The following is a 27901-nucleotide window of genomic DNA, read 5'->3' as shown; positions in this document are numbered from 1 at the left end:
GAATAGCTGGGGTGTTTCAGTGGGTCAGGTAGTATCTGCGGAGGGAATAGATAGTAAATGTTCCAGGTTGAGACCCACCCTCCAAACATGCTGCCTGACCTATTGAGTTTCTCCAACATTATCTGACGTTCTTGTCTCCTTTTCATCCACTCATTTGCCAATCAACCCCTGCCCCTTCCCCTTCCCCTCCTTTACCCATACCCCCTGTCCCCTTCCACCTATATTCCTCCTCTGGTTTTACATATTACTCCTCCTCTCATCCTTATCTGACATCCCTTGTCTCCTTTCATTCTTTAGCCTTTGTCACTTTTCCACTCATCTGCCAATCAACACCCCTCGCCTGTATCCACCTATGATTTGCCAGGCTTTGTCCTCTCTCTCTTTCCAACTTTCTACCAATCAGTCTGAAGAAAGGTTCAGATCTGAAATCGTGTCTGTTCATTCGCTCCAGGATGCTGCCTGTCCCTTCTCTCTAGAGAAGCTGTCTGTCCCACTGAGTTAATCCAGCATTTTGTGTCCATCTTCGGTATGAACCAGCATCTGCAGTTCCTTCCTACACATGTTGCCTGAGCTGCTCTTCCTCCAGTACTTTGTGTTTTTGCTCAAGTTTATATTCCAGCTCCTTAGTTCTCTACTTTCATTGTGTCTCATAATGTGCCAGGGAAATATATTTTATATATCTTAGTCTCTTTAAGCATTGGATTTTCATGAATTATCTTCACGAATGAACTGGATCTGGAGTGAAAGAACGTTTTCAATGAGAGGAACCCAAATGTTGGCATCTTGGCAAATGATGGGATGTCCACTAGTGACGGACCCTTATATTTGATACATTTATTGAAGCAAGATAAGTTAAAGGCTAGAAGGCTGGAAGAGATTATATAATACCAAACAGGAAGGGCTGGACAATTTTGGAAAGGCGGATGAGCTTGTTATATCTCTTGCAAAAAAACAGTGCCAGAGGCAGAATCCGTGGAGGGAATGGATAGATGATATTTAGAGTTGGAACACTTCTTCAAACTGATGGAGTTGGGGGGTAAGAAAGCTGGGAAAGAGAGGTGTAGGTGGGACAAGCCTAGCAAGTGATGGGTGGATACAGGTGATTGGCAGATGAGTGGAGATTGGGACAAAGGTTAGGGGTGAAAAAGAGATGAAAGGGTGTCGGATAAAGAGAGAAGTGGAGTGAAATGTAGAGTTAGAGGAGGGGAGGTGGATGGAAGGGGTCGGGGAGGAAAAAAGAGGAATCCGAGGACTTATGGGACTTGGGGATGAAAGGGAAAGGTGCAGGTGAATGGGATGGTGGGAGATCATGAGAAAAATGGGAGTGCAAAGGTTGGGAGGACAGGGAAAGGAGAAGGTGGAGGGTTACTTGAAATTTACTTCAAATTGCAGAAATCAATGTTTACTCAAAATTGGAGAATTCACAGTTACAGCTCCATGTTCCATCTGTGTCTTTGTAGTCTATCCCTTGTAGTATGTTGATTTAATCATAAGGTCATAAGGAATAGGAGTAGAATTAGACCATACAGTCCATCAAGTCTACTCCGCCATTCAATCATGGTTGATCTATCTCTCCCTCCAAACTCCATTCTCCTGCCTTCTCCCCATAACCTCTGGCACCTCTTAATATGTCTTTCTGTCTCTCTACCCGTTCAGGCATATTATCCCTTTGTTATACCATGCATGTCTGTGTCTGTCCAGGAGCATTATCTATCAATCTGGTTAAGTGTTCGGTAAATGTAACTAAGGGGTGACTAAGGGGGATATTGGTGGATCCTGTGTCTCTAGATGTTCAAAAGACGTCTGCTTGAGTGCTGTGAAAACAATTATTATTACGTTAAAGCTCAAAGGCCTGAGTAGCACATTAGTGTTAACCTAAGGCAGGTCACAGAGCAGAACATGCACAGTTTTAATGAACAGGCCATTTTGAAGTTGGCAGTCTGCCTCCTCTATGTCTTATGAAGATCTATACTAGGCTCTCAACTACCTACAATCTTCTTAGTGATGTTGATGAACGAACAAACACAATGCCAAGTTTAACTAATCTCCTCTGCCTGTACGTGATCCATATTCCTCCATTCCCTGCATATCCATGTGCCAATCTAACAGCCACTGTTGTATCTGCCTCCACCACCACACCAGAAGAGCATTCCAGGCACACATTACCACCTGTGTGAAAATAATCTGCTCTGCACATCTCCTTTACAATTTGCCCCTCTCACCACAAAGCTATGCCCTTTCTGCTTTGACATTTCCACCCTGGGAACAAGGGTCTACACCAGTGGTTCCCAACCTTTTTTTGGCCATGCCCGACCTAATCACCTCTAAAATCCTGATGCCCTGGTGACAATAATTCTTATCACCAAAAAGTCAAAATAACATCTGAAACAGATATGTTTACAGGGAAAGCACAAAAATTTGGCCACCAATCCACGTTGTAATGCCACATGCTTTTCCTACCTGTTGCCATTCCAGTACATTCCAGTACATTTATTATTAATTTGTTAACTGGATTAACCTGCTAATTCTTTTATACATTTTTGTTCGCCTGGCCTTCCTTACTTTGAAATGTTTTGATGCTATTGGCTATTTATATATGTTTTAATCGTGAATTATCTTGTTTGGATTACTAATTTCAATGATCATTCACTTCAAGCTGACTGTTGTCATTTTACCCTGTTTAATTAATAACTTAAAATATTTTCCATAATTTTACTCTAATTATCTAATATTTCATTTCGACACCAGGGAGCATTCTTTCCCTGCTCTTCACTAAATTCACATTTTGACCTCCCCACTCTATTGAAACAGTACACTGGGTGACCATGTTTCTATTATTGCTGGTACTCCATATCTATCTATTTTATTGAACATAGAACAGTACAGCACAGGAACATGTCCGTAAGTGCAAAATGTCTACGTAGAACATGAGCCTAAATTAAAAAAAATTCTTCTGCCTACATTTCACTGCATTCTCTGCATATCTATGTTTAAACATTGAATGCCACCATCATCTATTTCCAAATGGCTTCTCCTTATCCAACTGGATAGAGCATGTATGAATAAAGCATCTATTTGTATATTTGAGTAGAGGATTTTTTCTGCCTTGACATATTATCATTTTTATCCATGTGGAAAAATGTCTGAATTTGCGACTATTTATTTGTCAATATCAAGACTCAGGAGTTAAGTGTTTAGCTGCACCAACAATGGAACAATTAAATTCTTGTTGTCGATTAAAAGGCTCATAAATGCAAAACGCACACAGAAAATAGATAATAATCAAAAATACAGTTAACCAATAACTGTAGTATTCGATAACTATAATGCTGCAAAAATAAAGAATATATTGTGTATTATGTTAGATCATCTGTGAATGTATTTGGACAAAAATATCTATTTATGCGTTAACTCATTTATTATTCATCTATCTGGATTAGGTATCTCTTTATCTGTCCAGATAGAGTATATTTTTATCTACTAAGAATATCTCTTTATCTTCTCAGGCAGAGTATCTCACAGCCATTCGTGAGAGATGAATTCTTTGTCTTATTGGATACCACAGCCTGATATCTGTGTACACTCTCCCCGTATCTGTCTGGCTACAGTAGGTCGCTTTGTGGTTGGTGTATCTCCTATTATATATTTGAGTAACAATGTCCTTCTCAGGCAGGTAATGAGATACTATACCAGGCAGTCTGGTGCTACTGTTACAACGTGGATAAGCAGATATTTTATGCTGACCTCAGCATCCTATCATTACCGCACCAACCCCTGCCCCTCCATCGGTCACCTGGATCTGTATCATCTGCCTGATCCCTTTCCATCATTTGCCCAACCCACTGATAATCTGCCCTCGTCCAACCTTAACATCTACCTGACCTTCAACACCACGCATAGCTCCATTCTTTGCCCCTCAGTCTGGCCCAGCTCTTCTCCCCGACACTCTCTCCATTTTCGTAACTAGTGTGAGATCATTAAAATGACCCTATCAAGTGTGACGCTTTGAGCTTCGTGCACAGTACAAGCCAGAGTGCCCAAGTTAAGAATTGCTTCGTTTAAATTTGGTCAAACAATAGTTTATGCATCCCAATTCTGCCCAGAATGATGGAGATACAGCAACCACAGAGTTAGAGACATAATCTTTTTAGATGCTTACTTATTCCAATGCAGGAGAAGGCCAATCAATCATATCAGTCCATGCTGGCTTCCAACTAAGCAATCCTATCAGTTCCATTTCCCTCTCCTTTCTATCCTGTAATCCTGCACCATGTACAGACTCTATACACACACACACACACACACACACACACACACACACACACACACACACACACACACACACACACACACACACACACACACACACACACACACACACACACACACACACACACACACACACACACACACACACACACACACACACACACACACACTATTGTGATCAGATGGAGTACGAACTATTATGTACACACAGATACAAGTATAGCTTATCCACACAGTTAAAATGATGTATTTTACTCAAATGAATAAACAATTGATTATTGCAATAATGGATAGTCTACCTCATTAGTTTAGACTAAAGATACTTATTCTTGATGTCTGCACTGTTATTGTACTTAAATGGGTAAGAGGACATTTTTTCCCCCACACACTGATGTAATATCTGGATACCAAGATACCCCGTGCAGATAGAAATAGGCACATCTTCTAGGTAGATACTCTCAAGAGAGTAGAGAGATAGTATATCAGGCCAAGTTGGAGATAATTTATCCGTGAAGCAATTCAGTATTTACCCATCTGCATTAACCCAGATGTTCAAGGAGTGACACCACAAAAGAGATAAGCAGATACTGCTGATGTATAGATAGAAGAGTGGTATGCCCAGACAAGTGCAGACTGACCATCGCCAGTAGATAAAAATGTGCTACCCGGACAGATAAATAGGTCTTCCATCCAATTAGAAAAAGAGATTTTATCCCTCACTAGGTGAAGAGAAATAACTTCTTCCGAGACAGTTAGTCTCTGTACACTATCCATCTGAGTTTCTCTTTGTCTCTGCATCAACCCACACAGAGTATTTCTTTATATGTCCTGTATCATATTTATTTATTATAAGGGATTTGTAACTATTTACCATTACCATTTACGCTTGGGTTCAGAATCTATTTATGTACATCTATCTGGAGAGCTAATCTAATTATTAATGTGCATAAAATTTCTCTGTCTGGTTTCAATTTATCTGCATGATGCATTTTTTTGTATCTGACAATACATTATCATTATGTAAATAGGAGAATACCTCCCTATATGTTTGGATACAAGCTCGCTCCGGCGATCTGAATACTGTATCTATTTTACTGCTGATTTAAATATCTTCATCCATTTAAACACGATATTCATTTATCTGTCTACCATTAGCATCTCTTTACATGCTGTGTGCAGCATCAGACTGACTCGCTGGGATCAGCAGGCCTTTATTAGATGTGGTTTAAGTTTGAAAGATTAGGAATGGTATATATTTGTGGGGAACAATGTCAGGTGTGCGTGTCTGGCTGCAGTATCTGTGTTATGTACTGTGTCCCTGTATCATCCCCTGTAGAGTATTTCTTTACAGGCCTTGTACCATTTCTATTTATTGTTAGGAATTAGTAACTATTTGCTAATAAGCAAGGCAAGGCAAGGCAACTTTATTTATATATCACATTTCATACACGAGGCAGACTCAAAGTGCTTCACATAAAAACATGTCATACAATAAAATGAAATAACAAAATGAAATAAAATAGAAGAATTAAAAGAAAAGAAAAGCAAAGTTAAAAATGCATTATGAAAAGTGCAAAAGTTAAAAGTGCAATGTAGTTAAGATTTAGCTGAAAGCTAAAGTAAACATAAAAGTTTTCAGTCTTGTTTTAAAAGTGGTCAAAGTTGAGGCAAGCCTTAAATCTTCAGAAAGTTTATTCCAGCTATTTGTTGCATAGTAACTAAATCCTGCTTTCCCATGTTTGTATTTACTCTGGGAATCACTAACAGATTGGTCTCAGAAGATCTTAGCGGTCTAGAAGGCTTATATAGTGGAAGCATGTCAGTGATATACTTTGGCCCTAAACCATGTAGTGATTTATAGGTGAGCAGCAGGATTTTGAAATAAATTCTCTGACATGCAGGGAGCCAATGTAAGGATTTAAGAATTGGTGTCATGTGTTCAATTTTTTTTCAAAGTTAAATAATACCATTTACTATTACTATTACTATTACCATTTGTTATTGGTTTACTTTTTGGAAATGGCATCTATTCCTTAAGCTGCATTGACTGTCTTTTTGCATTTCTGGGTAAAATTTGTGGCATTCTTTGTGCCTTTAAAGGGCGTCTCTTTAATGACCTCTAATGCCCCTGTCCCACTTAGGAGGAACCTGAACGGAAACCTCTGGAGACTTTGCGCCCCACCCAAGGTTTCCGTGCGGTTCCCGGAGGTTGCAGGTGGTTGCCGGAGGTTGCAGGTAGCGGAAGCAGGTAGGGAGACTGACAAAAACCTCCGGGGACCGCACGGAAACCTTGGGTGGGGCGCAAAGTCTCCAGAGGTTTCCGTTCAGGTTTCCTAAGTGGGACAGGGGCATTAGATGCTTCACTCTATTTGGTGCTGTATTTTTCTGTCGAGGTATCTCATCATTGGTGTGCAGTATTTTTCAGTTGGGATATTTTATCTCATCATCTGTTTAGGTGCGAAATCTCATTACCTACCCATCATTTGTCTGAGTGTAGTATCACATTGGTCCAGTTCCAACAGGCACTGCCAGTGCTCACTGTATCTCTACATATGTGGTCCATAATAACTTGTACAGATTTTAAATTGTAACTTCAACCACAACCACTGTACCTCGGTACAATGACATGTAACAATAAAGTAAACTAAACTGAAGTGCTCCTCTGATGAAGTGCTGCAGCAAACTGGATCCTCTGGCCATAAATGGCACAATCTGTTCAAGTCTGAACAAACTGTGCACACAGAAGTGATTTGACATTTACTGGTCGATCACCAAGCCTGACTGGCTGTAAAGGCTGTCAAACAATTATTAAAGTGTGTGAATGCCTATTCAAAACTTTCATAAAGTTTCAAATAATTTAATCACATGATGAATAGCCTTTTAAAATTATTTTAAGATGGGTTTTTTTTAATGTTTAACTCACTGGAAATACAGCATGTTTAATTAATTTCAAGCAACTTCAAACATTGTGAACTATCCAAATCTACCACTTCCCCCTTGCCTGAGTTTTTTTCATTTCTCAAATGGTGAAATCGCTGAAAATCCAGATGAGACTTCTCTTTATCTCCCACACTTCAGTATCTCCTTATCTGCCCAGATGTGACCTCTCCTCTAACTGCCTGGACGTAGTACCTATCTATTCAAATGCATGCTCTCTCTTTTTTCTTAGGGTGGAAATGTTAAACACTAGAGGGACTAGTTGTGGTGCAAGGGGCAGAATGTACAGGAGATGTGTGGGGTAAGTTTTTTTACACAGAGAGTGGTGGGAGCCTGAAATACAATGGTGGGAGCCTGGAGACAAATAGTGGCATTTAAGAGACTTTTAAATTGATTTGCAGTTAATGCAGCAATATGGATCATGTGAATGCTGATGGGATTAGTTTGAGTTGACATCATGTTTGGCACAAACATCACAGGCGGAAGGGCCTGTCCTATACTGTACGGTTCTATGTTAATAGCCTGATGCTATATCTCATTATCGCTCCAGGTGCTGCCTCTTGTATCTGTTTGAGTGCAGTACCACTTTATTTTACTTAGCTGTCTGAATGTAAAATCTCTATTCTGCTTCACCTCTCTTTCAGTCAGACTGCACTCTCTGTAGTTCTTTACTTGGCCAGTTGCTGTATCCCATTATCTAGCAGAGTGCTGTTCATTTCTTCAACTGGTCTGTGAGGCTTCTATACTGTTTCTCTTCATTGACGTAAATGCTTTACCCCTTGGTCAGCTTGCTGCATTTGTCACATTTGCCACCTGAATGTTGTAGTTCTTTTTCACTCTGAGTGTTATTTATTTGTCTATCTGACTAGTACGTCTATATGGCGAATAGCTTGAAAAGTGACAGCTTCGTCACTTTTCATCTGTAAACAGTAATGTGTACCTGATGGACATGATTGCAATTTTTATAGAGGGTTGCATTAACGGACAGAACATTTTCTATGTTTACGGACCAGTCTGAAGAAGGGTCCAGATCAGAAATATCATCTGCCCATTCCCTCCTGCTGACCAGCTGAATCCCTCCAGCTCTTCGTACTTTGCACAAGATTCCAATGGCTCAAAATGTTCATGGATGTTAGTTTTATGAGCTTTCAGAAGCCATTTAATAAATGATTCCAAAATAGGTAAAATCAAAGATGTAGAAATAAGGAACAACAGATGCACGTTAATACACAGAAGGGCACAAAGTGCAGGATTAACTCAGCAGGTCAGGAAGCATCTCTGGAGAGTATCGATAAGTGATGTTTCTGGTCGAGACCCTTCTTCAGACAAATCCAAACCTCACGGAAATGAAGTCAATTATTGACCATATTACCTTATCTGTGACATAGGAGACATAACAGTTACTGAAAATTGCAAGATGTGACTGGTACATCTCACAAGGTTCTCTGCTGGGATTATATCTTTCACACAACTTAGAAATGACCTGGAGAGTAGGGATTGAAAGTTGGCATCCAAATTTGTTAAATGCAGAAAGAAAGGTAGTGTTGAATCCAATGCACCCGGGAGTATTAAATTATAAAGACACTTTGATAGATTCAGTAAATAGGTAAAACAAGGGCAAATTCCCCACAACGTAGGGAAATAATGGACTTAAAAAAGACACATAATGCTGGAGTAACAGATAAGGCAGCATCTCTTGAGAACATGAATCGGCAACATTTCAGATTGGGGCCCTTCTTCAGACTGATTCTAGTGAAGGTGGGGAGAAGGCTGGAAGAGAGGAGGGGCGAGACAAATTCTGGCACGGGTGGCATGGAGGCGCAGCAGTAGAGTTGCTGCCTTACGGATTCTGAGACCCTGGTTGGATCATGACTATGGGTGCTGTCTGTGTGGAGTTTGTAGGTTCTCCCCGTGACCACTTGGGTTAGCTCCGGTTGCGATGGTTTCCTCCCACACTCAAAGACATTCAGGTTTGTAGGTTATTTTGGCGTTGGTAAAGATTATAAATTGTCCCTTGTGTGTAGGATAGTGCAAGTGTAAGGGGGTCGCTGGTCGGCGCGGACTTTGTGGGTCGAAGGGCTTGTTTCCGCTCTGTGTCTGTAAAGTAAACTAAGCAGCATTATGCCAGGGACTGGATTCAATCCTGACCTCGAGTCCTGTCAGTGTGGAGTATACGCATTGTCCTTTCAATGTGTGAGTTTCCTCCAGGTGTTTCGGTTTCATTCAGCTCCTCCATTCAGAGGTCACAAGCAAAGACAACTACCCATTGTGGACAATAGGCATCGTCATTGGAACTGATGCGCTTCAAGGCTAGGAACTACATTCTGCTGTCCCTTCCCCTTTGATCTACCTTGTGTACTTGAGTTTGTCTTAATTATATTTTTCTATTGTATCATCTGATCTGATTGGATGGCATGCAAAACAAAGCTTTTCACTGTACCTCGTTGCACAAACCTAAACGTGAAGATGTGACAACATCACAGCAGACACAAAGTAGATTTAAGATGATCTTGTCATGGCTGGAGAATTTTTGTTATGCTTCAAGAATTAGTTAGACTGGAATAGTGGAAGCACAAATTTATCTGAGACACGAGAGGCATGTGGCACAGTTATAGTTGCTGCCTTATAACGTCAGAGACCCGGGTTTGATCTTGACTACGGTTGCTGTCTGTACGGAGTTTGTGTTCTTCCTGGGATTGCTTGGGTTTTCTCCAGGTGCTCCGGTTTCCTTCCACATTCCAAAGATGAGCAGGTTTGTAAGTTCATTAACTTCTGTAAATTGTACCTAGTGTGTAGGATAGATATTGTGTACAGGTGATCGGCATGGACTCAGTGCGTCGAAGGGCTAGTTTCCAAGAAGGGCCTGCGCTGGGTATCGCCGATAGGTAGGAGTATATTGGTTGATCTTCCTTTTGACATGGTTAAGCAAAGTGTCCTTGGGAACTTGACACTTGAGAACCGTCAATAATTTTGCATGGGATGTGTCGGTCCTGTGGACAAAAAAAAATATTTGTCATAGTTATTCTGTTTAGTTCATCTGTTTGACCTCAGCATGCTCTTGCCAATTGATCTTTAAGAGTATTATTTTCTATCTATCCATCCTTGATGATCTGGTTTTTCTATCTGATTTTTATGTAGATATTTTATCTATCAATGTTCTATATCCATATATTTATCCCAATACAACATCTGTTTAACTAACTGGATAGAGTATATATTTTTCTGGATGTAGTCGAGATTTGTCTATCTGGGTACAACACCACTGCATCTTTCAGTACATTTGGATTAACATATACATTTATCTTGTTATACGAGTACTCGATTTAACTATTTGGAAGTGGTATCTGCCCATTGAGGTCTTGTTTCTGTTTTTCTATGTGGATATGCTATCTATTTATCTACTGGATATTTATCTATCAGTGTATTGCCTCAATTGATCAATCAGGATATTCCATCAATTAAATTATCAGGAATCACGATCAATATCCATCAGGTTATTGCTTCTATTGATCTGCTGAGTTACATGCATTTTCCTACCTGGCTATTCATTTTATTTAGATATTGGAATACAATATCATTTTTTTTTCTCTAGATATTTTAACTCCATGTGTTGTATCTAATTATTTATCAAGATAATGTTTTTTTGCAAACTGAGTAATGTATTTAATGCTTATCTGCAGAGAGTATCTTGTTATTTATTTGAGTGTAGATTTTTTTGTGCCTCCATGCTACATTTTATTGTCCATCAGCAGACTGTATCTATTCATCTGTTTCAATGCAGGGTCCAGTTATTTGGTTATGTTTTATCTGAATCATGACTATATCCATCAGCATCCAGTGTCTATCAATCTACTTGGATCCAATTCCAGATTTAAATGCATTGGCTATTTATCTATATGCATACTAACTTTTTTTAAATCGAGCATTTCATCATCATCTGGATATTGATTTATTTTAACCTAAATCCTATCTACCTATTTGGATAGTGTTTTTATCCCAGAAACTGTACCAGTTTATTTGTTTGAATTAATTTATCTGTGTGCAATTTGTATATCTGATACACCATATTTTTTATCCATTTGGCTACTACATCTATGGTGTACTCGATTAAGTATCTATTTACCCTAATGTTGTGTTTATTTATCTATTTTACTATTCCATTCCATTCTGAATTCATCAATCTATCTCGATATAATATCTATTTCTCCACACAGTCATTTTGTGTTGGGATGCATTAGCTATTTAGTGCCTATGTGGAGAAAACATATGACCTGTATGCTATATATTTTTTCTCTCTCTGCAAACTGTATCTTAATGTCCATGTGAAGATTCAATGCCCAGTTTCCTGCTTGCATTAATCCATTTGAGTACTGTGTCTGAAAACAGAAAATACTACCAACACATAGAGAGCAGCTGTGGAAAGAGAAACAGAATTAACATTTCAGTTGCTTAGCCTGTTTGTCACTGTTCTGACCAACAGTCTCAGGCATGAAACATTAAATCTGTTCCTCTTTCCACAGATGCTGCCTCTCTTGTTGAGTGTTCAAACATTTTCTGTTTTTATCTCAGGTTTCTGACATCTGCAGTTGTCTCATATTTTTTCAGAGGTTTATTTAACTTTGTCCATCAAGTATTGTATGGTATCTACAGTTTTTAATCTATTTGGCTAAATTAGTGTTAGTTGTAATTCAGTTGGCAGCATCCACGGGTTTGTGTTACCAAGTTGTGAGTTGACATTCCATCAATGTCACAGTGGTGCAGCAGTAGAGATGCTGCCTTATAGCCCCAGACCCGGAGTAGGCCATTTGACCCACCGACTAGGGTACCTGCCTGCTGTCCGCCTGAGGGCGTTTGCCATGTCTGTCCTCCTGTGACCATGTGGGAGAGTTCCAGGATTTTCCTGTGTGAAAAAAGTTCTTCTCATCATTTTAAAGGATTTCTTCCTTATGCGCAAGCTGTGACCCCTGTAGATTAATTGCCTTCATCTAGTAACCCCTTAAGAATTTTGTAAGTTTCTATAAGATCCCCTCTCAATCTTCTAAATTCTAGAGAGTATAAACTAAGTCTATCCAGTCTTTAGAATAGACAGAACAGGGTGATCTGGTGGTCTGCGCGGACTCCCTGGGGCAATAATGTCCTTTCCACGCTGTGTGTCTAAAAACTAAACATTCCAAAGATGCAAGCTAACCATTCGGCTCTCCTAAAGCGTCCCAAGAATGTAGGATGGCCAATTTGACACACCGGTTGCTGAACAGCATCAGCCCAGGTTTTTCACTAGTCCGTACAGTGAGCACATTTCATTCAGTGCCTCGCTGACCGCAACACGCCTCTGAGACATCTAAGATTATGAATCCCACTCCCAACATTTTTCAATGCCCCTTTTCTATCTAGATGCTATCTATGTATTCATCCGGATATTAATTGTTGAATACTATATCTATGTTTCTAATCATAAAAAGTATGTACTGTAAAAGTAAATAGATATATACTTTATACTGCAATTGTTTTCTAAATATATTCACTGTCACGAGGATAACTGTTTTGTGTGGAATATCTTGAGTTCATTGCTGATTTATTTATTAGCTCGGGCTTATATTTATACCCAATTTACTCCCATTTATAAAGCACCTGTTAGCTATTTTAGGGTAGCCAAAATAATTTAATAGTTAGGTCAGTAATTTTGAAGCGGAGTCAAAGTTGTAATACCATTGGATATGATCTTTATATAACCAATTACCGGTATACAACCACTGTGTATCTATCAACAGTCTCTGTGAATCAAATGTAGAATTTCTTACGATGTGCAATGTGCAAATTTTCAGGAGAAAGAATGGACCTTTATTTATGCACTTTTGAGAGAACGGGATTTGTATGGGTTTGGTAAACTACGAACAATATGTGTGGAGGTGCATCTCTTGATAATTAATCAGTACCTCTTTAACTTTATTGATCAGAGAACAAGATTTGGATCTGTATGTTGTGTTGTGGCCATTTTCACCGGCACAGCTCTGAGAAAGAGCCCCTTTCAAAGCACACTGCATAGTAAAGGTCTTTTCCCACCCTGCTCCCTGCTCCCTGCTCCCTGCTCCCTGCTCCCTGCTCCCTCCTCCCTGCTCCCTGCTCCCTGCTCCCTGCTCCCTGCTCCCATCTCCCTGCTCCCATCTCCCATCTCCCATCTCCCTGCTCCCATCTCCCTGCTCCCTGCTCCCTGCTCCCTGCTCCCTGCTCCCTGCTCCCATCTCCCATCTCCCATCTCCCATCTCCCATCTCCCATCTCCCATCTCCCATCTCCCATCTCCCATCTCCCATCTCCCATCTCCCATCTCCCATCTCCCATCTCCCATCTCCCATCTCCCATCTCCCATCTCCCATCTCCCATCTCCCATCTCCCATCTCCCCATCTCCCATCTCCCATCTCCCATCTCCCATCTCCCATCTCCCATCTCCCATCTCCCATCTCCCATCTCCCATCTCCCATCTCCCATCTCCCTGCTCCCTGCTCCCTGCTCCCTGCTCCCTGCTCCCTGTTCCCTGTTCCCCTGCTCCCAGCTCCCAGCTCCCAGAAGAGACAAAAGCTTGAAAGCACATACTACCAGACTCAGTAACAGCAGCTCCCCCTCTAGTCATCAGACTGATGAACGGTCCTCCCATAAGCGAGGGTGCAGTCCCAATCTTCCAACATACCTCATGTGGGCATTGGACTTTTTCTCGGGAACTGTTATGCTGCACAGCAGAAAAAACTATTCTGTATTCTGTTATTTTTCTCATCGCTCTACCCCTTATACATGAGTTTGGCTTGACTATACACATGCACTGTCCAGTCATTATCTGATTTAATCAGACAACATGCAAACACCACGGTGGCGCAACGGTAGGGTTGCTGACTTACAATGCTTGCAGCGCTGGAGACCCAGGTTCGATCCCGGCTACGGGTGCTGTCTGTATGGAGTTTGTACGTTCTCCCCGTGACCGCGTGGGTTTTCTCTGAGATCTTCGGTTTCCTCCCACACTCCAAAGAGGTACAGGTATGTAGGTTAATTGGCTTGGTGTATGTGTAAATTGGCCATGGTGTGTGTAGGATAGTGTTAATGTGCGGGGATCGCTGGGCGGTGCGGACTCGGTGGGCCAAAGGGAGTTTCCGCGCTGTATCTCTAAGCTAAATTAGACATAAGTTTTTCCCTGTATCTCGGTACATTGTGACAATAATGATCCGAAACAGCACTTATTGCACTGACACCGCTTCCTCTTGTGTTGACATCTGCAGACGGTTCGGGACCAAATGTGCGGCATGTCAGCAGGGGATCCCGCCCACTCAGGTTGTCCGCAGGGCTCAGGACTTTGTCTATCACCTGCAGTGTTTCGCCTGCATCGTATGCAAGCGGCAACTGGCCACTGGCGATGAGTTCTACCTCATGGAGGACAGCAGGCTGGTCTGCAAGGGGGACTATGAGGCAGCCAAGCAAAGAGGTCAGTGACACCAGACACACACACAGACACGTACACACACACACACACACACATCCACGCACACACACACACACCCACACACACACACACACACGCACACACACACCCACACACACACCCACATCCACACACACACACACGCACACGCACACGCACACACGCACACACACACACACACACACACACACACACACACACACACATCCACACACACACACACACACACACACACACACACACACACACACACACACACACACACACACACACACACACACACACACACACACTTCACAAACACTGATCACTTCCAAACACTGAAGCAGCACTTAAACATTTAACATCTTGCGGCAACTATCAGGTGGCTGTCAAATCATGTTTCCATTTGCCAGGAATGACTCATTCAATGGAAGAAATCAATTGATACCCGCTGTTGATGTGACGGTCAGGAAAGCAAGCACAAGAATCTGACCATATTTTGACAAATAGTCTATTTATCCTCAAATTTAAAAAATCCTGCCAATAGTGGACATCCAAAATATGGTGACATGCTTTGTTTCAGGTCAGGCAGCTTCAGTGGAGTTAATGTTTCAGGGCCCCAGACTCTTTCAGTGTTTCTGGCACTTTCCGTGGCCAGGTCCGTATGCGCACATCATTGAGCAAAACAAAGTGCTGGAGGAACTCAGCTTGTCAGGCAGCATCTATGGAGAGAACGGACAGATGATGTCCCGGGTTGGGACTCCTCTTCAGATTGAAATCATCTGAAACATTGCTTGTCCATTTACCCCCACAGATGCTGCCTGACCCACTGAGTTCTTCCAGCACTTTGTGTTTTGCCAGAGATTCCAGCATCTCCAGTCCCTCCTGTCTCTCACAGGATCGTTCTTTTGGACAAAACACTGTCTCACACACAAGGCCCAAAAATGTCCCGTTTGTCTAGTGATGAGTCTACAAGCCCACGTGAATGCTGATATATAGACACAATATATACAAGATATATGTATGTAAAAAAATACACCCGCTCTCAGCCACATAGCAAACTTACAAACTTCATTATGAGTTGTACACAAATGGATTTATGTACCATGCACATACACTCTGATATCCAGAAATACTCGTTACTTTAGTTTTTCAATAATAAACATTATTCCTGATGAAAAATATGTACAAAATAAAAACTGTGCAAAATTCTTAATACATTCTTGGTGTCCCTACATGAAATATTGTTAGTGTTATATCCAGTAGTGTTGGCACCTCCCCTTTTCTTTACACATTGTACTTGTCACCACTCATGTGCCCCCCTCAGAGCCATGTCTCTTCTGTTGTTTGACGGGTGTCCCCACCAGACTCTGACTCTCCATGTCCAACAGTGGAAGGATCTTTAGAATCTGATCCTCCCCACAATGCGTTTGCATTGGCTGCACCAAGCTTCAATGCGCCCCTCACCATGTACTACTACAGTTCCCTGACAGACATCTTGCTGCGCTGGGAGACCAACAGGTTTCTGACGGACCAAAGAACACCCAGTTGATGTCTTCCAGCAGCACTTGCATGGACACAGTCCCATTGCCCCAACTAGGGACACGAGCACCCTCAAGTGTGAAAGGTCTTTTCTCTTCCTGCATCCTTTCACTGACAGCATTCAATGCCGTCAGTAAAAGGGTGCGGGAAGAGGAAAGACCTTTCACACTTGTGGGTGCAGAAAGTTGGTCAATGACCAACTGCAAGAATATGGCCTGTTCCCGTTTAGTTGGTTAGATGACGCAGAGAAGTTTTCAATTTTCTTTCAGAAGCGGAAACCAATGCCAAGAGGCCACGGACCACCATCACTGCCAAACAGTTGGAGACGCTGAAGAATGCCTACAATAACTCGCCCAAACCAGCGCGCCATGTACGGGAGCAACTCTCTTCCGAGACGGGACTCGACATGCGTGTGGTCCAGGTACGGATGGATATACCATCACTGCCTTCTTACAAAACTTACAAACTTACAAAATTCTTAAGGGGTTGGACAGGCTAGATGCAAGAAGATTTTTCCCGATGTTGGGGAAGTCCAGAACAAGGCGTCACAGTTTAAGGATAAGGGGGAAATCTTTTAGGACCGAGATGTGGAAAACATTTTTCACACAGAGAGTGGTGAATCTGTGGAATTCTATGCCACAGAAGGTAGTTGAGGCCAGTTCATTGGCTATATTTAAGAGGGAGTTAGATGTTGCCCTTGTGGCTAAAGGGATCAGGGGGTATGGAGAGAAGGCAGGTTCAGGGTACTGAGTTGGATGATCAGCCATGATCATATTGAATGGCGGTGCAGGCTCGAAGGGCCGAATGGCTTACTCCTGCACCTATTTTCTATGTTTCTATGTTTCTCTCAAACCACAAGGTAGGGAACCAAAACAGTATTGCAGGAGATACAGCCGGTCTAAAGAAGGGTCCTGACCTGAAACAACATCTGCCCATCCTCTCCACAGATGCTGTCTGATCCGCTGAGTACCTCCAGCACTTTGTGTGTTTTACTCAAGATTCCAGCATCCGCTGTTCCTTGTGTCTCAGTAACACAGGCCATTGATTAGGGCTGAATATAAAATATCTGTTCTATGCTTTTTAACAAACCCTTCAACTCCATTTTTTTTTATTTTTTAAATGCAGTTACTGGAAATGTAAAAATAGAAAATGCAAGAAATACTCATCAGGTCAGGTCACATCCGTGGGGAGGGAAACAGAGATAATGTAGAAACAAGAAACTGCAAATGCTGGAATCAGTGGGTCAAGCCCTTCGCAGATGCAGACTGACATACTGAGTTCTACTAGCATGTTGTGTTTTGAACAGAGATAATGTTTACGTTTGAAGATTTGGGCAGCACAGTGGCACAGCAATGTTGAAACATAGAAGCATAGAAAAATAGGTGCAGGAATAGGCCATTCGGCCCTTCGAGCCTGCACCGCCATTCAATATGATCATGGCTGATCATCCAACTCGGTATCCTGTGCAGATTGGATGGACAATTTTATATTCATAAACAGTAACCATGATCAGCACAGACGTGATGGGCTGAAGGGCCTGCTCCTATACTGTACTGTTCTAAGTTAGATGAAAGTAGTGCTAGAGCAAATATATCGAGCATTATTTTATAGAACGGTTGGGCAAGCATTGGAGGTCAATAGGTCTTCTGCTATTTCTCATGTTCCCGTTAAGCATTGATCAAATCTGATTGTTTTCAAGAGGAAATGCATTAAATCATTTCTGGAAATTGGTTGGTAGCATAATTGGCCACTGTAAATTTCCCCTATTAGGTAAGTGAGTAATAGAATCTGATGAGAGTTAATGGGAATGAGGAGAGAATGAAGTGGGATTAGCGTGGGATTAGTGTAAATAAGTGCTTAATGGTTGGCACAGATTTGGTTTCCAAATGCTCTATTTCGAGACTACCTGCCTCGGCGAACGTCTGTGAAATAAAGCTGCAAGATGATCAGCAATGAAAACCACCACCTTGCAGTATTGGTTGGATCTGAATTATTACTCTGCCTCAGAGTTACTGAAGATATAACAGGACACTGGAGAATATGCTGCCATCGCAACTATTTTTTCACAGCTGTAGTGCAATTAAATGGTTCAATTACTCCAATGCAGTCTTCACCCTTGCAAGTACTGGGGTGGACCAGAGGAGCAGGGTGTTGAGACCTGATAGTAATATATAAAATATATAAAATGATGAAAAGGCACAGTAAGGGTTGACAGTCAGGATATTTGTCTCAGGGGGGAAATGTCAAAGTCTAGAGGGCACAGCTTTAAAGTGAGCGTGCCATAGTTTAAAGGAGACGTGCAGGGCAAGTCCTTTTTACACAGAGTGGTGGGTGTTTGGAATGTGCTGCCAGGAGTGGTGGTAGAGACAGATATGAGAGGGGATTTAGGAGGCTTTTAAATAGACGCATGGATATGCAGGGAATGCAGGGATATGGATCAAGTGTAGGCAGAGGAGATTAATTTAACGGCATCGTGTTCGGCTCGGGCATTGTGGGCCAAAGGGCCTGTTCCTGTGCGGTATTGTTCTATGTTCTAAGTGGGCAAAGGTGCTCAGGATATAGAAGTGCAGACCTATTAATTTAACACAACCAACTCGTGGCGTGACGTCAGCACCTTCGCCCCTTTTTCTCTGGTAAACATAGATCCAAGCAGGAGGCTGTGTCGAGAATGGTGGCGCACTACGGGAGGGAGGAGACCGACTGAGAGAGGATCACATGCTCATGTTGCCCTTGGGTGCTGTTGGTACTAAATGGGCATTGTCAAATCCAAGACACTGCCTCTGCACTGCTTTGAATCACGGCTTGCTATTTCGATCAGGCAAGTGGCTAGTATTGGGATCGCGGGTCATGACTTTATCTTGTTATGTGCAGGGATGCTTGGAGATCACGAAGTTACAAAGCATTCAGAGTACAGAACTAGGCCAGCTGTTTTGTAACTTTATGCAGTGGAGATCCTGCAATGCAGTCCTCCATGGCCAGAGTGAGCACCACCAGAAATTGGAAGAGCAGCACCTCATATTGGGCAGTTTGCACCCTAGTGGCATGAACATTGACTTCTCCAATTTCTGGTAGCCCTTGCTGTCTCCTCCCCTTCTCAGCTCTCCCTCAGCCCTCTGGCTCCTCCTCTTCCTTTCTTCTTCCCGACCACCCCTCCCCACCCTACATCAGTCTGAAGAAGGGTTTCGGCCCGAAATGTTGCCTATTTCCTTTGCTCCATAGATGCTGCTGCACCCGCTGAGTTTCTCCAGCACTTTTGTCTACCTCGTAACTTTATGCTCCATTTATTTAACTTGGCCCCTTCTCTATGTAATCTCATCCATGGAACCTGTTAATCCTTCTCTCGTATTTGTTTATTTAGCTTCCCTGCCATTATATCCATCCTGTTTCTCTCAACTACTTCCCTTGGTAGTAAGTTCTACTGTGTCTGAGCAAAGACATTCTTCCTCAATTCCCCATCAGATCAATCAGCAAATATCTTCATTTATCTGCCCCACATTTTGTCTCGGGCGAATATTTTCTGTGCAGCTACCTGATCTAATCATTCTACAGTCTTAGACCTTTATGATGTGTGTACATTTCTAAGATTGTATGTTGACTGTGGAAGGAAGCCAAGTCAATGGGATCAATGCAATTGCTCATAGAAACATAGAAACATAGGTGCAGGAGTAGGCCATTCAGCCCTTCGAGCCTGCACCGCCATTCAATATGATCATGGCTGATCATCCAACTCATTATCCTGTACCTGCCTTCTCTCCATACCCCCTGATCCCTTTAGCCACAAGGGCCACATCTAACTCCCTCTTAAATATAGCCAATGAACTGGCCTCAACTACCTTCTGTGGCAGAGAGTTCCTGAGATTCACCACTCTCTGTGTGAAAAATGTTTTTCTCATCTCGGTCCTAAAGGATTTCCCCGTTATCCTTAAACTGTGACTCCTTGTCTTGGACTTCCCCAACATCGCGAACAATCTTCCTGCATCTAGCCTGTCCAACCCCATAAGAATTTTGTAAGTTTTTATAAGATCCCCCCTCAATCTTCTAAATTCTAGCGAGTACAAGCCAAGTCTACCCAGTCTTTCTTCATATGAAAGTCCTGACATCCCAGGAATCAGTCTGGTGAACCTTCTCTGTACTCCCTCTATGGAAAGAATGTCTTTCCTCAGATTTGGAGACCAAAACTGTACGCAATACTCCAGGTGTGGAGTATCATGTTTTTGACTCACTTCTGATGATCACATCTACAGTAAGTGCTTGGTTACAGGAACGATATGCAGCTGAAACTGAAGGTCATCTTTGCTGTAAAGTATGGTGGCCACTCCACACAATCACTGCCTGTGACTAAACATTCAATGAGACCAACAGTTGCGATCACTCAACATTAATAGCCAAACGTACAAAATTAAAGAAATACAATTATTTTTAAGGATTGTTGACTTGAAGGCAATGAATTGAACATTGGCATGTTGACTAATGAGTAAACAATAAAGGTAAGAGCTACGGTAACTTAATAGTCACAGCACATCATGAAGCACTTCTGTTTAGACCTTGTATTTCAAAGATTAAACCATTTCCAAATATGTTAAAAGAAAACATGACATTTATTATCTTTGATTGCTGATCTGGTACCAAGAGACCATGTGGATGAACAGGATAATATGCTGAATGGGTTATTTTCTGCAAATTTCTGCTGTTTAGCCTATATTTAGAATGAGTTGGGAATAAATAAGCACTGTTGGATACATGCGATTGTAACCATGCCAACCTAAAGGAAGGATTAGGATAACGCAGAGTATTTCTGCTTTGCTCGGAGGCTAATGCTACAATGTAATACCGGCATTGGGCTCTGACTGGCTTTATGAGATTGTTTCACAAGGAGGAAGCTGATATCTTGAATTAAATTGATGTTATGCAGCTTACTAAATGCTGGAATTATGCCTGAGTCCAGGAACATTGGCCCAGGTTACTGCAAGTGAGCAGAATACCTCAGCAATTCATTCACCATTCCATTCATTAATTGCATAATATACCAACATTCGCCCTGCATGCTCTAGCTGAATATTTTGGTACTGGTCTGGTGTTGTGGGGCCTCCAGTGTCCAACGGTAGACTGTAGGTAGACAAAAATGCTGGAGAAACTCAGTGGGTGAGGCAGCATCTATGGAGCGAAGGAAATAGGCAAAGTTTTGGGTCGAGACCATCCTTCAGACTCTATTTCCTTCGCTCCATAAATGCTGCTGCACCCGCTGAGTTTCTCCAGCATTTTTGTCTCCCTTCGATTTTTACAGCATCTGCAGTTCCGTCTTAAACAATAGATTGTGGATGAGTATGATTTGGTGAATGAGGGCAAAGGGTTCCTCAGAGTCTCTGGGTAAGACATCATGTATTTATACAGAAGGAAAATGTCAAAATTGTGGCCATTGAGACAATTCTCGCTGGAAGTTTGAACCATTACACTGTCAGGTTGCAGGATGGACAATAAATCAGAAGTACTTGCAAGTCTTCCATCCATGCTGATATTTCAAGGAGAACATAAAGAATGTCAGTGTTACTGTGCATTAAATTTAAGATGGTATCATCCCTGATGTTGCTGGAAAACAAATACTAAACTAATGTCTATAATTGAAATACAAATGTACATTTGTATAATTCCTGTTATGACAAATTAATTGCGGCATTTTGAAAGCGCTTTGTAGTAAATGATGAACGATATATACTATATATGTATATACATATATGTAAAACAAGGCCCCACAATGAGCTGTGTGGTAATCACATGATAATGACTAATAATTTACTTGCTGCTCTTGAGCAGGTGGTTCCTCAGTTTAGCATTAAATCTGGTGTACACCACCTCAGTCAGTCTTGTGTGGTGGTTCAGTGTCAGCTTGGATTAGTTCCTCAAGTCTCTGGAGTGTGATTTAGAGGTGAGAATGCTACCAAGCTTGGCGGAACTGGCGAGATTTTATTTTAGACGTCTGGAGTCTTGTGGTGTGTAATTCCATCGCATCACTCAATGAACCATTGATCATCAATAGCGCACAGCATTGTCCTTTACAGCAGTGATGCTGACTTTCACATTTCATGGAGTGAAACAGTTGTCCAGCTAACTCCACAGATCAGCGAGTCAAAGCGATTTGACACTTGGGGCATCATTTATCTCTGTTTGTCCCTCCAATAGGTTTGGTTTCAGAACAGAAGAGCAAAGGAGAAACGACTGAAGAAAGATGCTGGCAGACAGAGATGGGGTCAGTATTTCAGGAACATCAAGAGATCACGAGCAAGCTCCAAATCAGATAAAGACAGTGCTCAAGATGATGGGGTGGCCAGTGATGCTGAAGTCTCCTTTATAGGTTTGTACCAGCTATGAATCCGGAATCTGCTCCGAACCTGAGGAGTGCTCTCCACCATAAACAATCAACAGCTCCAGCCGTTAGCTCCTTGGGACTAGCATAACAATGGTGAAAAGTTGGAATTGTTGTAGTTACAACAAAACATGTTAAAGGAAGATTGTTTTAAGATGTCCGCAATTGTGAGGAATTTTAACATAGTAAATAGGAAATAAATCTCCAATTGATGGGAATGGTGACAGATCTGAGGTAATTGGTCAAAGAACCAGAGCCAGAAAGAATGGTACCAAAATATTCAAAGGTAACCTTCAAAATTAAATTGAATGTACAATTGAAAAGGGAAAGGTTTTTTGGGCTGCAGGGGAAAAGAGTGAGAGAGTGGGACTGGTTGATTGGATATTGGTAAAGTATGATAAGTCCAAAAACCTCCACTGCTTCTCTACAATAACTCCAATTACATGGACAGAACACAAGGTTCAATCAGGCAACAGAAGTATCTATTTTTACACCCTCCTCAAGTGTTTTTTACCCCAATACTGATTTACCTTAGTGTCGCCAGCACCATATCCCTCATGGACCTGCCACCTGATCTTTGATGAACTTTTAAGCAAGGCCTTCAAAATTGGTTTGGGGGCACAATGAATGAGATGGAGGAACATGATGCAAACGTGTGAGGCAGGCAGCGTCTGTGAGAGAGCCACAGATGGGAATGATAGGAATGGAGAGCATGAGATGTGTTTAGGTCTGGAGGATGTTGTGAGACTGTACATCTAGAGGAAGGGATGAGGAAAGATCCCGCCAGTCTCAATTCGTCATCAGCCAAGGGGTTTTAGGTGGATGTTCTGACCAGAGAGAATGCCTCAGTAAGGTCTTGACCTCCCCAAACGACGCCTGTCAATATGCCCCAGAGATGCTGCCTGACCCGCTGAGTTACTCCGGCAATTAGTGCCGTTTGGTGCAAACTGGCCCCCGCTGTTCCTACTCGGTCATTTGAGTGTTTAAGAAGGAACTGCAGATGCTGGAAAATGGAAGGTACACAAAAAAATGCTGGAGAAACTCAGCTGGTGCAGCAGCATCTATGGAGCGAAGGAGATAGGCAACGTTTCGGGACGAAACGTTGCCTATCTCCTTCGCTCCATAGATGCTGCTGCACCAGCTGAGTTTCTCCAGCATTTTTTGTGTACCTTCGGTCATTTGAATGCTGTTTAATGTACATTTAATGTAGATTTTTTTTTCTTCCTTTTTTTTTTTTTTTGCGTGTGCACCTGCAGACGAGCATTCGATGTCAGACCCAAATGGGATGTACAGCAACATGAGCGACACATCTCCCGGTCTGGGCAGGCAGACTGCGAGCAGCGGAGGCTTCTCTCTGGACGGGGGGCTGTCGCAGGATCAATACCACGACCTGAGATCCAACAGTCCTTACGGGATCCCCCAGTCGCCAGCGTCGCTACAGACTATTCCATCGCACCAGCCCCTCATTTCGGGACTCGTGTACCAGGACGCTGGCTTGGGTCTTCTTGCGCCGGGGGGAGGCGGAGGACAAGCCATGAGCCAGGCCATGCATGTTTTAGGAGCAAACGGACCCGATTCTGACCTCTCCACGGACAGTAGCGGCGGCTACCCTGATTTCCCGGCGAGTCCGGCATCTTGGCTGGACGAGGTGGAACACGCACAGTTTTAACACGCACGCCCGTGTTTTATTTTTTAAACTATCTACGGTGCATCGAGGAAACAGTGTCGGAGACGCGAGGAACTGCAGGCGCCGAGATCTGGAGCAAAACATAAAGTCCTGGTGAAACTCCGCGGGTCAGGCAGCATCTGTGGAGGGAATGGACAGGCTGATTCCATGTACTCCTCCAATCTGAAGATCTCTCGGTGACACGAATGTTGCAACTACGGCCACTCCACAACTCTTGTTTCCTTCTTTGAACAAAAAACTCGCCGTGCTTGACACCAAGTCACCGTTGGGCTTTTTTTCAACACATGCTGACGGACCGAGTGAAATATGATCCCGGTGTTAAGTTGCCAAGCAGCAGACATTGCAACCGAAATGGTCTCTCTTTTTTTATTTAATATCTGATTATGTGTAAATGCTAGAGGCCGTAGTTAATGTGATTCTGTGTGATCCTGGCTGCGCATTTTAATGCATCTCCCCGAAATCGTGATGACACACACGAAGGATTTGTTTTTTAAAGTGTGGAAACATTTACTGATCAAAACGGCATACGGTATATTAGAAAACTGATGTTAAACGTCCGATGTAGCCCACAATTCTCAATCTATATTTTATTATCTATACAGTCCAGGGACTAGTGTTGGCCATGTTATCAGACAAGGGCTGGGAAGGAGAGGGGTTTGGATTGATGTAAAGGTACAGCATAGACCCACCGAGTCCACTCCGCCCATCCGTTCACGAGGGTTATCACGAATCCCATGTTCTCCTCCACTCCCTTGACAATAGCGGCAATTTTACAGTGGCCAATTAACCTACAGACCCGCACGTCCTTGAGATGTGTGGAGAAAACCGGAGCGCACAGAGGAAACCCACGCGGTCACAGGGAGAACGGGCAAACTCCACACAGACAGCACCCGAGGTTAGGATCGAACCCGGGTCTCTGGCGCTGTGAGGTAGCAGCTGTACCAGCTATGGTGGTTGAAGTACATGTCACCCTGTAGATGGCATCTATCCGTTCGCACGCTGGATGCCCGGTAACCCTAAAGACAAAACAGTGCGGCGATACATTGTGAATCGTATCGGGATGTGCAGCGGCTCCAAAGGAATATCTCTGCATGTCATTTTCGTTCAAACCTCACAGTCAATGCCTGCCTGGATAGTGGAGTGTTGCTGAATTGTTCCCCGTGGGGCCAACAACAGTCATTTCTAAGCTAAGGTCAAATTTGTTTTTTCTCTGTTGGGACTGAAGTCGATTGCACTTTGCAAATATCCTGATCATTGCCAAATATTTCGCAGCCGGGAGGGAAATGGGGAGAAATCCCTCTTGTATTTCTGTTGTGTATTTCTACTGTGGCTAAAAGAGAACAGTCCGTTTAGCGGTATTTTTAGGATGGAAAATAGCGATACAATTTTAGAGAAAAATACTTTTTTGGTAGGGGGGTGGGGGGGGGGGTGGGGGGAAGCAAAAAAAAAAACCACACAAAAAAAACCACAGGCTTCTTGTCACCATTTGACTTTCTGCGTTTCTCTGTAGTTGGTACGACTATGCATTTTGTCAACCGGAGGTATAAAATGTGAGGTGTTTTACGTATACGCATTGGATATGAAAGTCGTTGTGGGTCAAGTGTACATGTTTTATTGTCTTTTATTTATTCCCTCTGAACGACCAGTAAGACAAATCTTTAATAAATTTATCAACTAAAGTAAGATGATATGTGCGGAGATATTTGCTTCATCTGGTGCGCGACGTACGATATCGGACGGATTTCACTGATCACAGGGACCCTGGGCGGAGATAGGTTTGTCGAATGGAGACACAAGGAACTACAGATGCAGGATTCTGGTGCAAAACACAAAGTGCTGGAGAAACTCGACGGGTCAGGCAGCATCTGCGGAGGGAATGGACAGACGACGTTTTGGGTCGGGCCTCAATTACTTGCTCCACCCATCTGCCAATCACCCTGCCCCCTCCCCCCCCTCAACTGTAACATCCAAACATAGAAATTGGTTGTAGGCCATTCGGCCCTTCGAGCCGGCAGGCCATTCAATATGATCAGGGCTGATCATCCAACTCAGTATCCCGTACCTGCCTTCTCTCCAGGTTGATCCCCTTAGCAGGTAGTCCCTCTTAAATATAGCAGATAACTGGCCTCAACTACCCTCTGACAGAGAGTGACAAATTCACCACTCTACGTGAAAAAAAGTTCCGCATCGGAAATCTTTCCCCCTTCCCCCCTTATCCTTAAGCTGTGACAAAGTCTCCAGAGGTTTCCGTGCATCTAGCCTGTCCAACCCCTAAGAATGGGTCAGGGGATCCCCTCTCAATCGCTAAATTCTAGAGGTATAAAGGTCAGGATCTTTAGATAAAAACAGGTATCCACCTATCACTTGGTTGTGACAAGGTTCGGCGTTCGGAGGTTGCAGTGGTTGCCGGAGGTTGCAGAAGAGTAGGGGAACAAAAACTGCAGAACTGGGTTTAAATCGAAGGGTTTCCGTAGGATTCCTAAGTGGGTCAGGGGCAACGCAGCGGGTCAGGCAGGATCTCTAGAGAAAAAGGATGGGTGACATTTCGGGTCGGGACCGTTCTTCAGAAGAGTAGGAAAGAACTGCTGGTTTAAATCGAAGGTAGACACAGAATGCTGGAGTAACTCGTCAGCGGGACAGGCAGCATCTCTGGAGAGAAGGAAGGGGTGACGTTTCGGGTCGAGTCTCGCTGTCCCACTGAGTTACTCCAGCATTTTGTATCTATCCACCTATCATTTGCCAGGCTTTGTCCTGGCCCCCACCTCTCTTTTCCAGATCTCTCCATCCTCTCCGCTCCACTCACCTACTCCAAATCAATCTGAACCCACCTATTCCAATCAGTCTGAAGAACGACATTTAACCCACCAGCGGTCCTTTGGGATGTGGGAGGAAACCGAACACTCAGGGGAAACCCACATAGTATTGGGGCGATGTGCAGGATCCATACAGACAGCACTAAAGATCAAGTTACAACCGATGCGGCCGGAGCTTTGAAGCAGCAACTCTACCCGCTACCATATCGCCTTCTATATTCTTTTTTTTTACTTTAAAAAATAATCATAATAAAATATATATCAAATCATTTCGATAGTGTGGATGTGGGAAGGATGTTGCCAAGAGTGGGGGGGGGGGGGGGTCCACGACTAAAGGTCATTTTGAATTAAAGGACGTTCTTTTAGGAAGGAGATGAAGATACATTTATTTAGTCAGAGGGTGGTGAATCTGTGGAATTCTTTGCAACAGAAACTGTAGAGGCCAAGTCAGTGGATATTTTTAAGGCAGATATATATATATTTGTGAATAGTACGGTGCAGGTGTTATGGGGAGAAGGCAGGAGAATGGGGTTAGGGAGGAGAGATAGATCAGCCTTGATTGAATAGGGGGGGGTGGGGGGGGAAAGGAGGAAGGGAGGGGGGAGGAGGAGGGGGGAAAGGGGGGGGGGAAAGGAAGGGGGGGGGGGGGGGGGGGAAAAGGAGGGAGGGGGAAAAGGGGGGGGGGGGAGGGAAAGGGGGGAAGGGGTGGAAGGAGAAGGGGGAGAGGGAAAGGTGGGTGAATAGGACGTAAACAATCCTTAACTTCGATGATTTTTTTTCTGAGTCTTGGAGTGTTGTTTCGAGTTTGCGTCTGTGTGTACTGTACCTCTGCTTCAAGAGCTCATG

At 43.0% G+C, this 27901-nt stretch overlaps 1 protein-coding gene across 1 annotated transcript in view; it reads left to right on the top strand.

Moving 5' to 3' along the window:
• Nucleotides 1–25634, top strand: part of lhx3 (LIM homeobox 3) — a 50153-nt gene extending 24519 nt beyond the window's left edge. Inside the window, exons 3-6 of the mRNA XM_055660136.1 lie at nucleotides 14471–14673; nucleotides 16464–16615; nucleotides 22372–22543; nucleotides 23812–25634. Coding sequence (XP_055516111.1) covers nucleotides 14471–14673; nucleotides 16464–16615; nucleotides 22372–22543; nucleotides 23812–24224 — 940 coding nt within the window. The 3' untranslated portion in view covers nucleotides 24225–25634. The remainder of the gene's footprint in view (nucleotides 1–14470; nucleotides 14674–16463; nucleotides 16616–22371; nucleotides 22544–23811) is intronic.
• Nucleotides 25635–27901: the final 2267 nt, after the last annotated feature.

Source organism: Leucoraja erinacea, chromosome 31, assembly GCF_028641065.1.
Source record: "Leucoraja erinacea ecotype New England chromosome 31, Leri_hhj_1, whole genome shotgun sequence".
NCBI lineage: Eukaryota > Metazoa > Chordata > Chondrichthyes > Rajiformes > Rajidae > Leucoraja > Leucoraja erinaceus.
The sequence above is the reverse complement of the archived record's forward strand: the minus strand, read 5'-3'. Positions and strand labels throughout refer to the sequence as shown.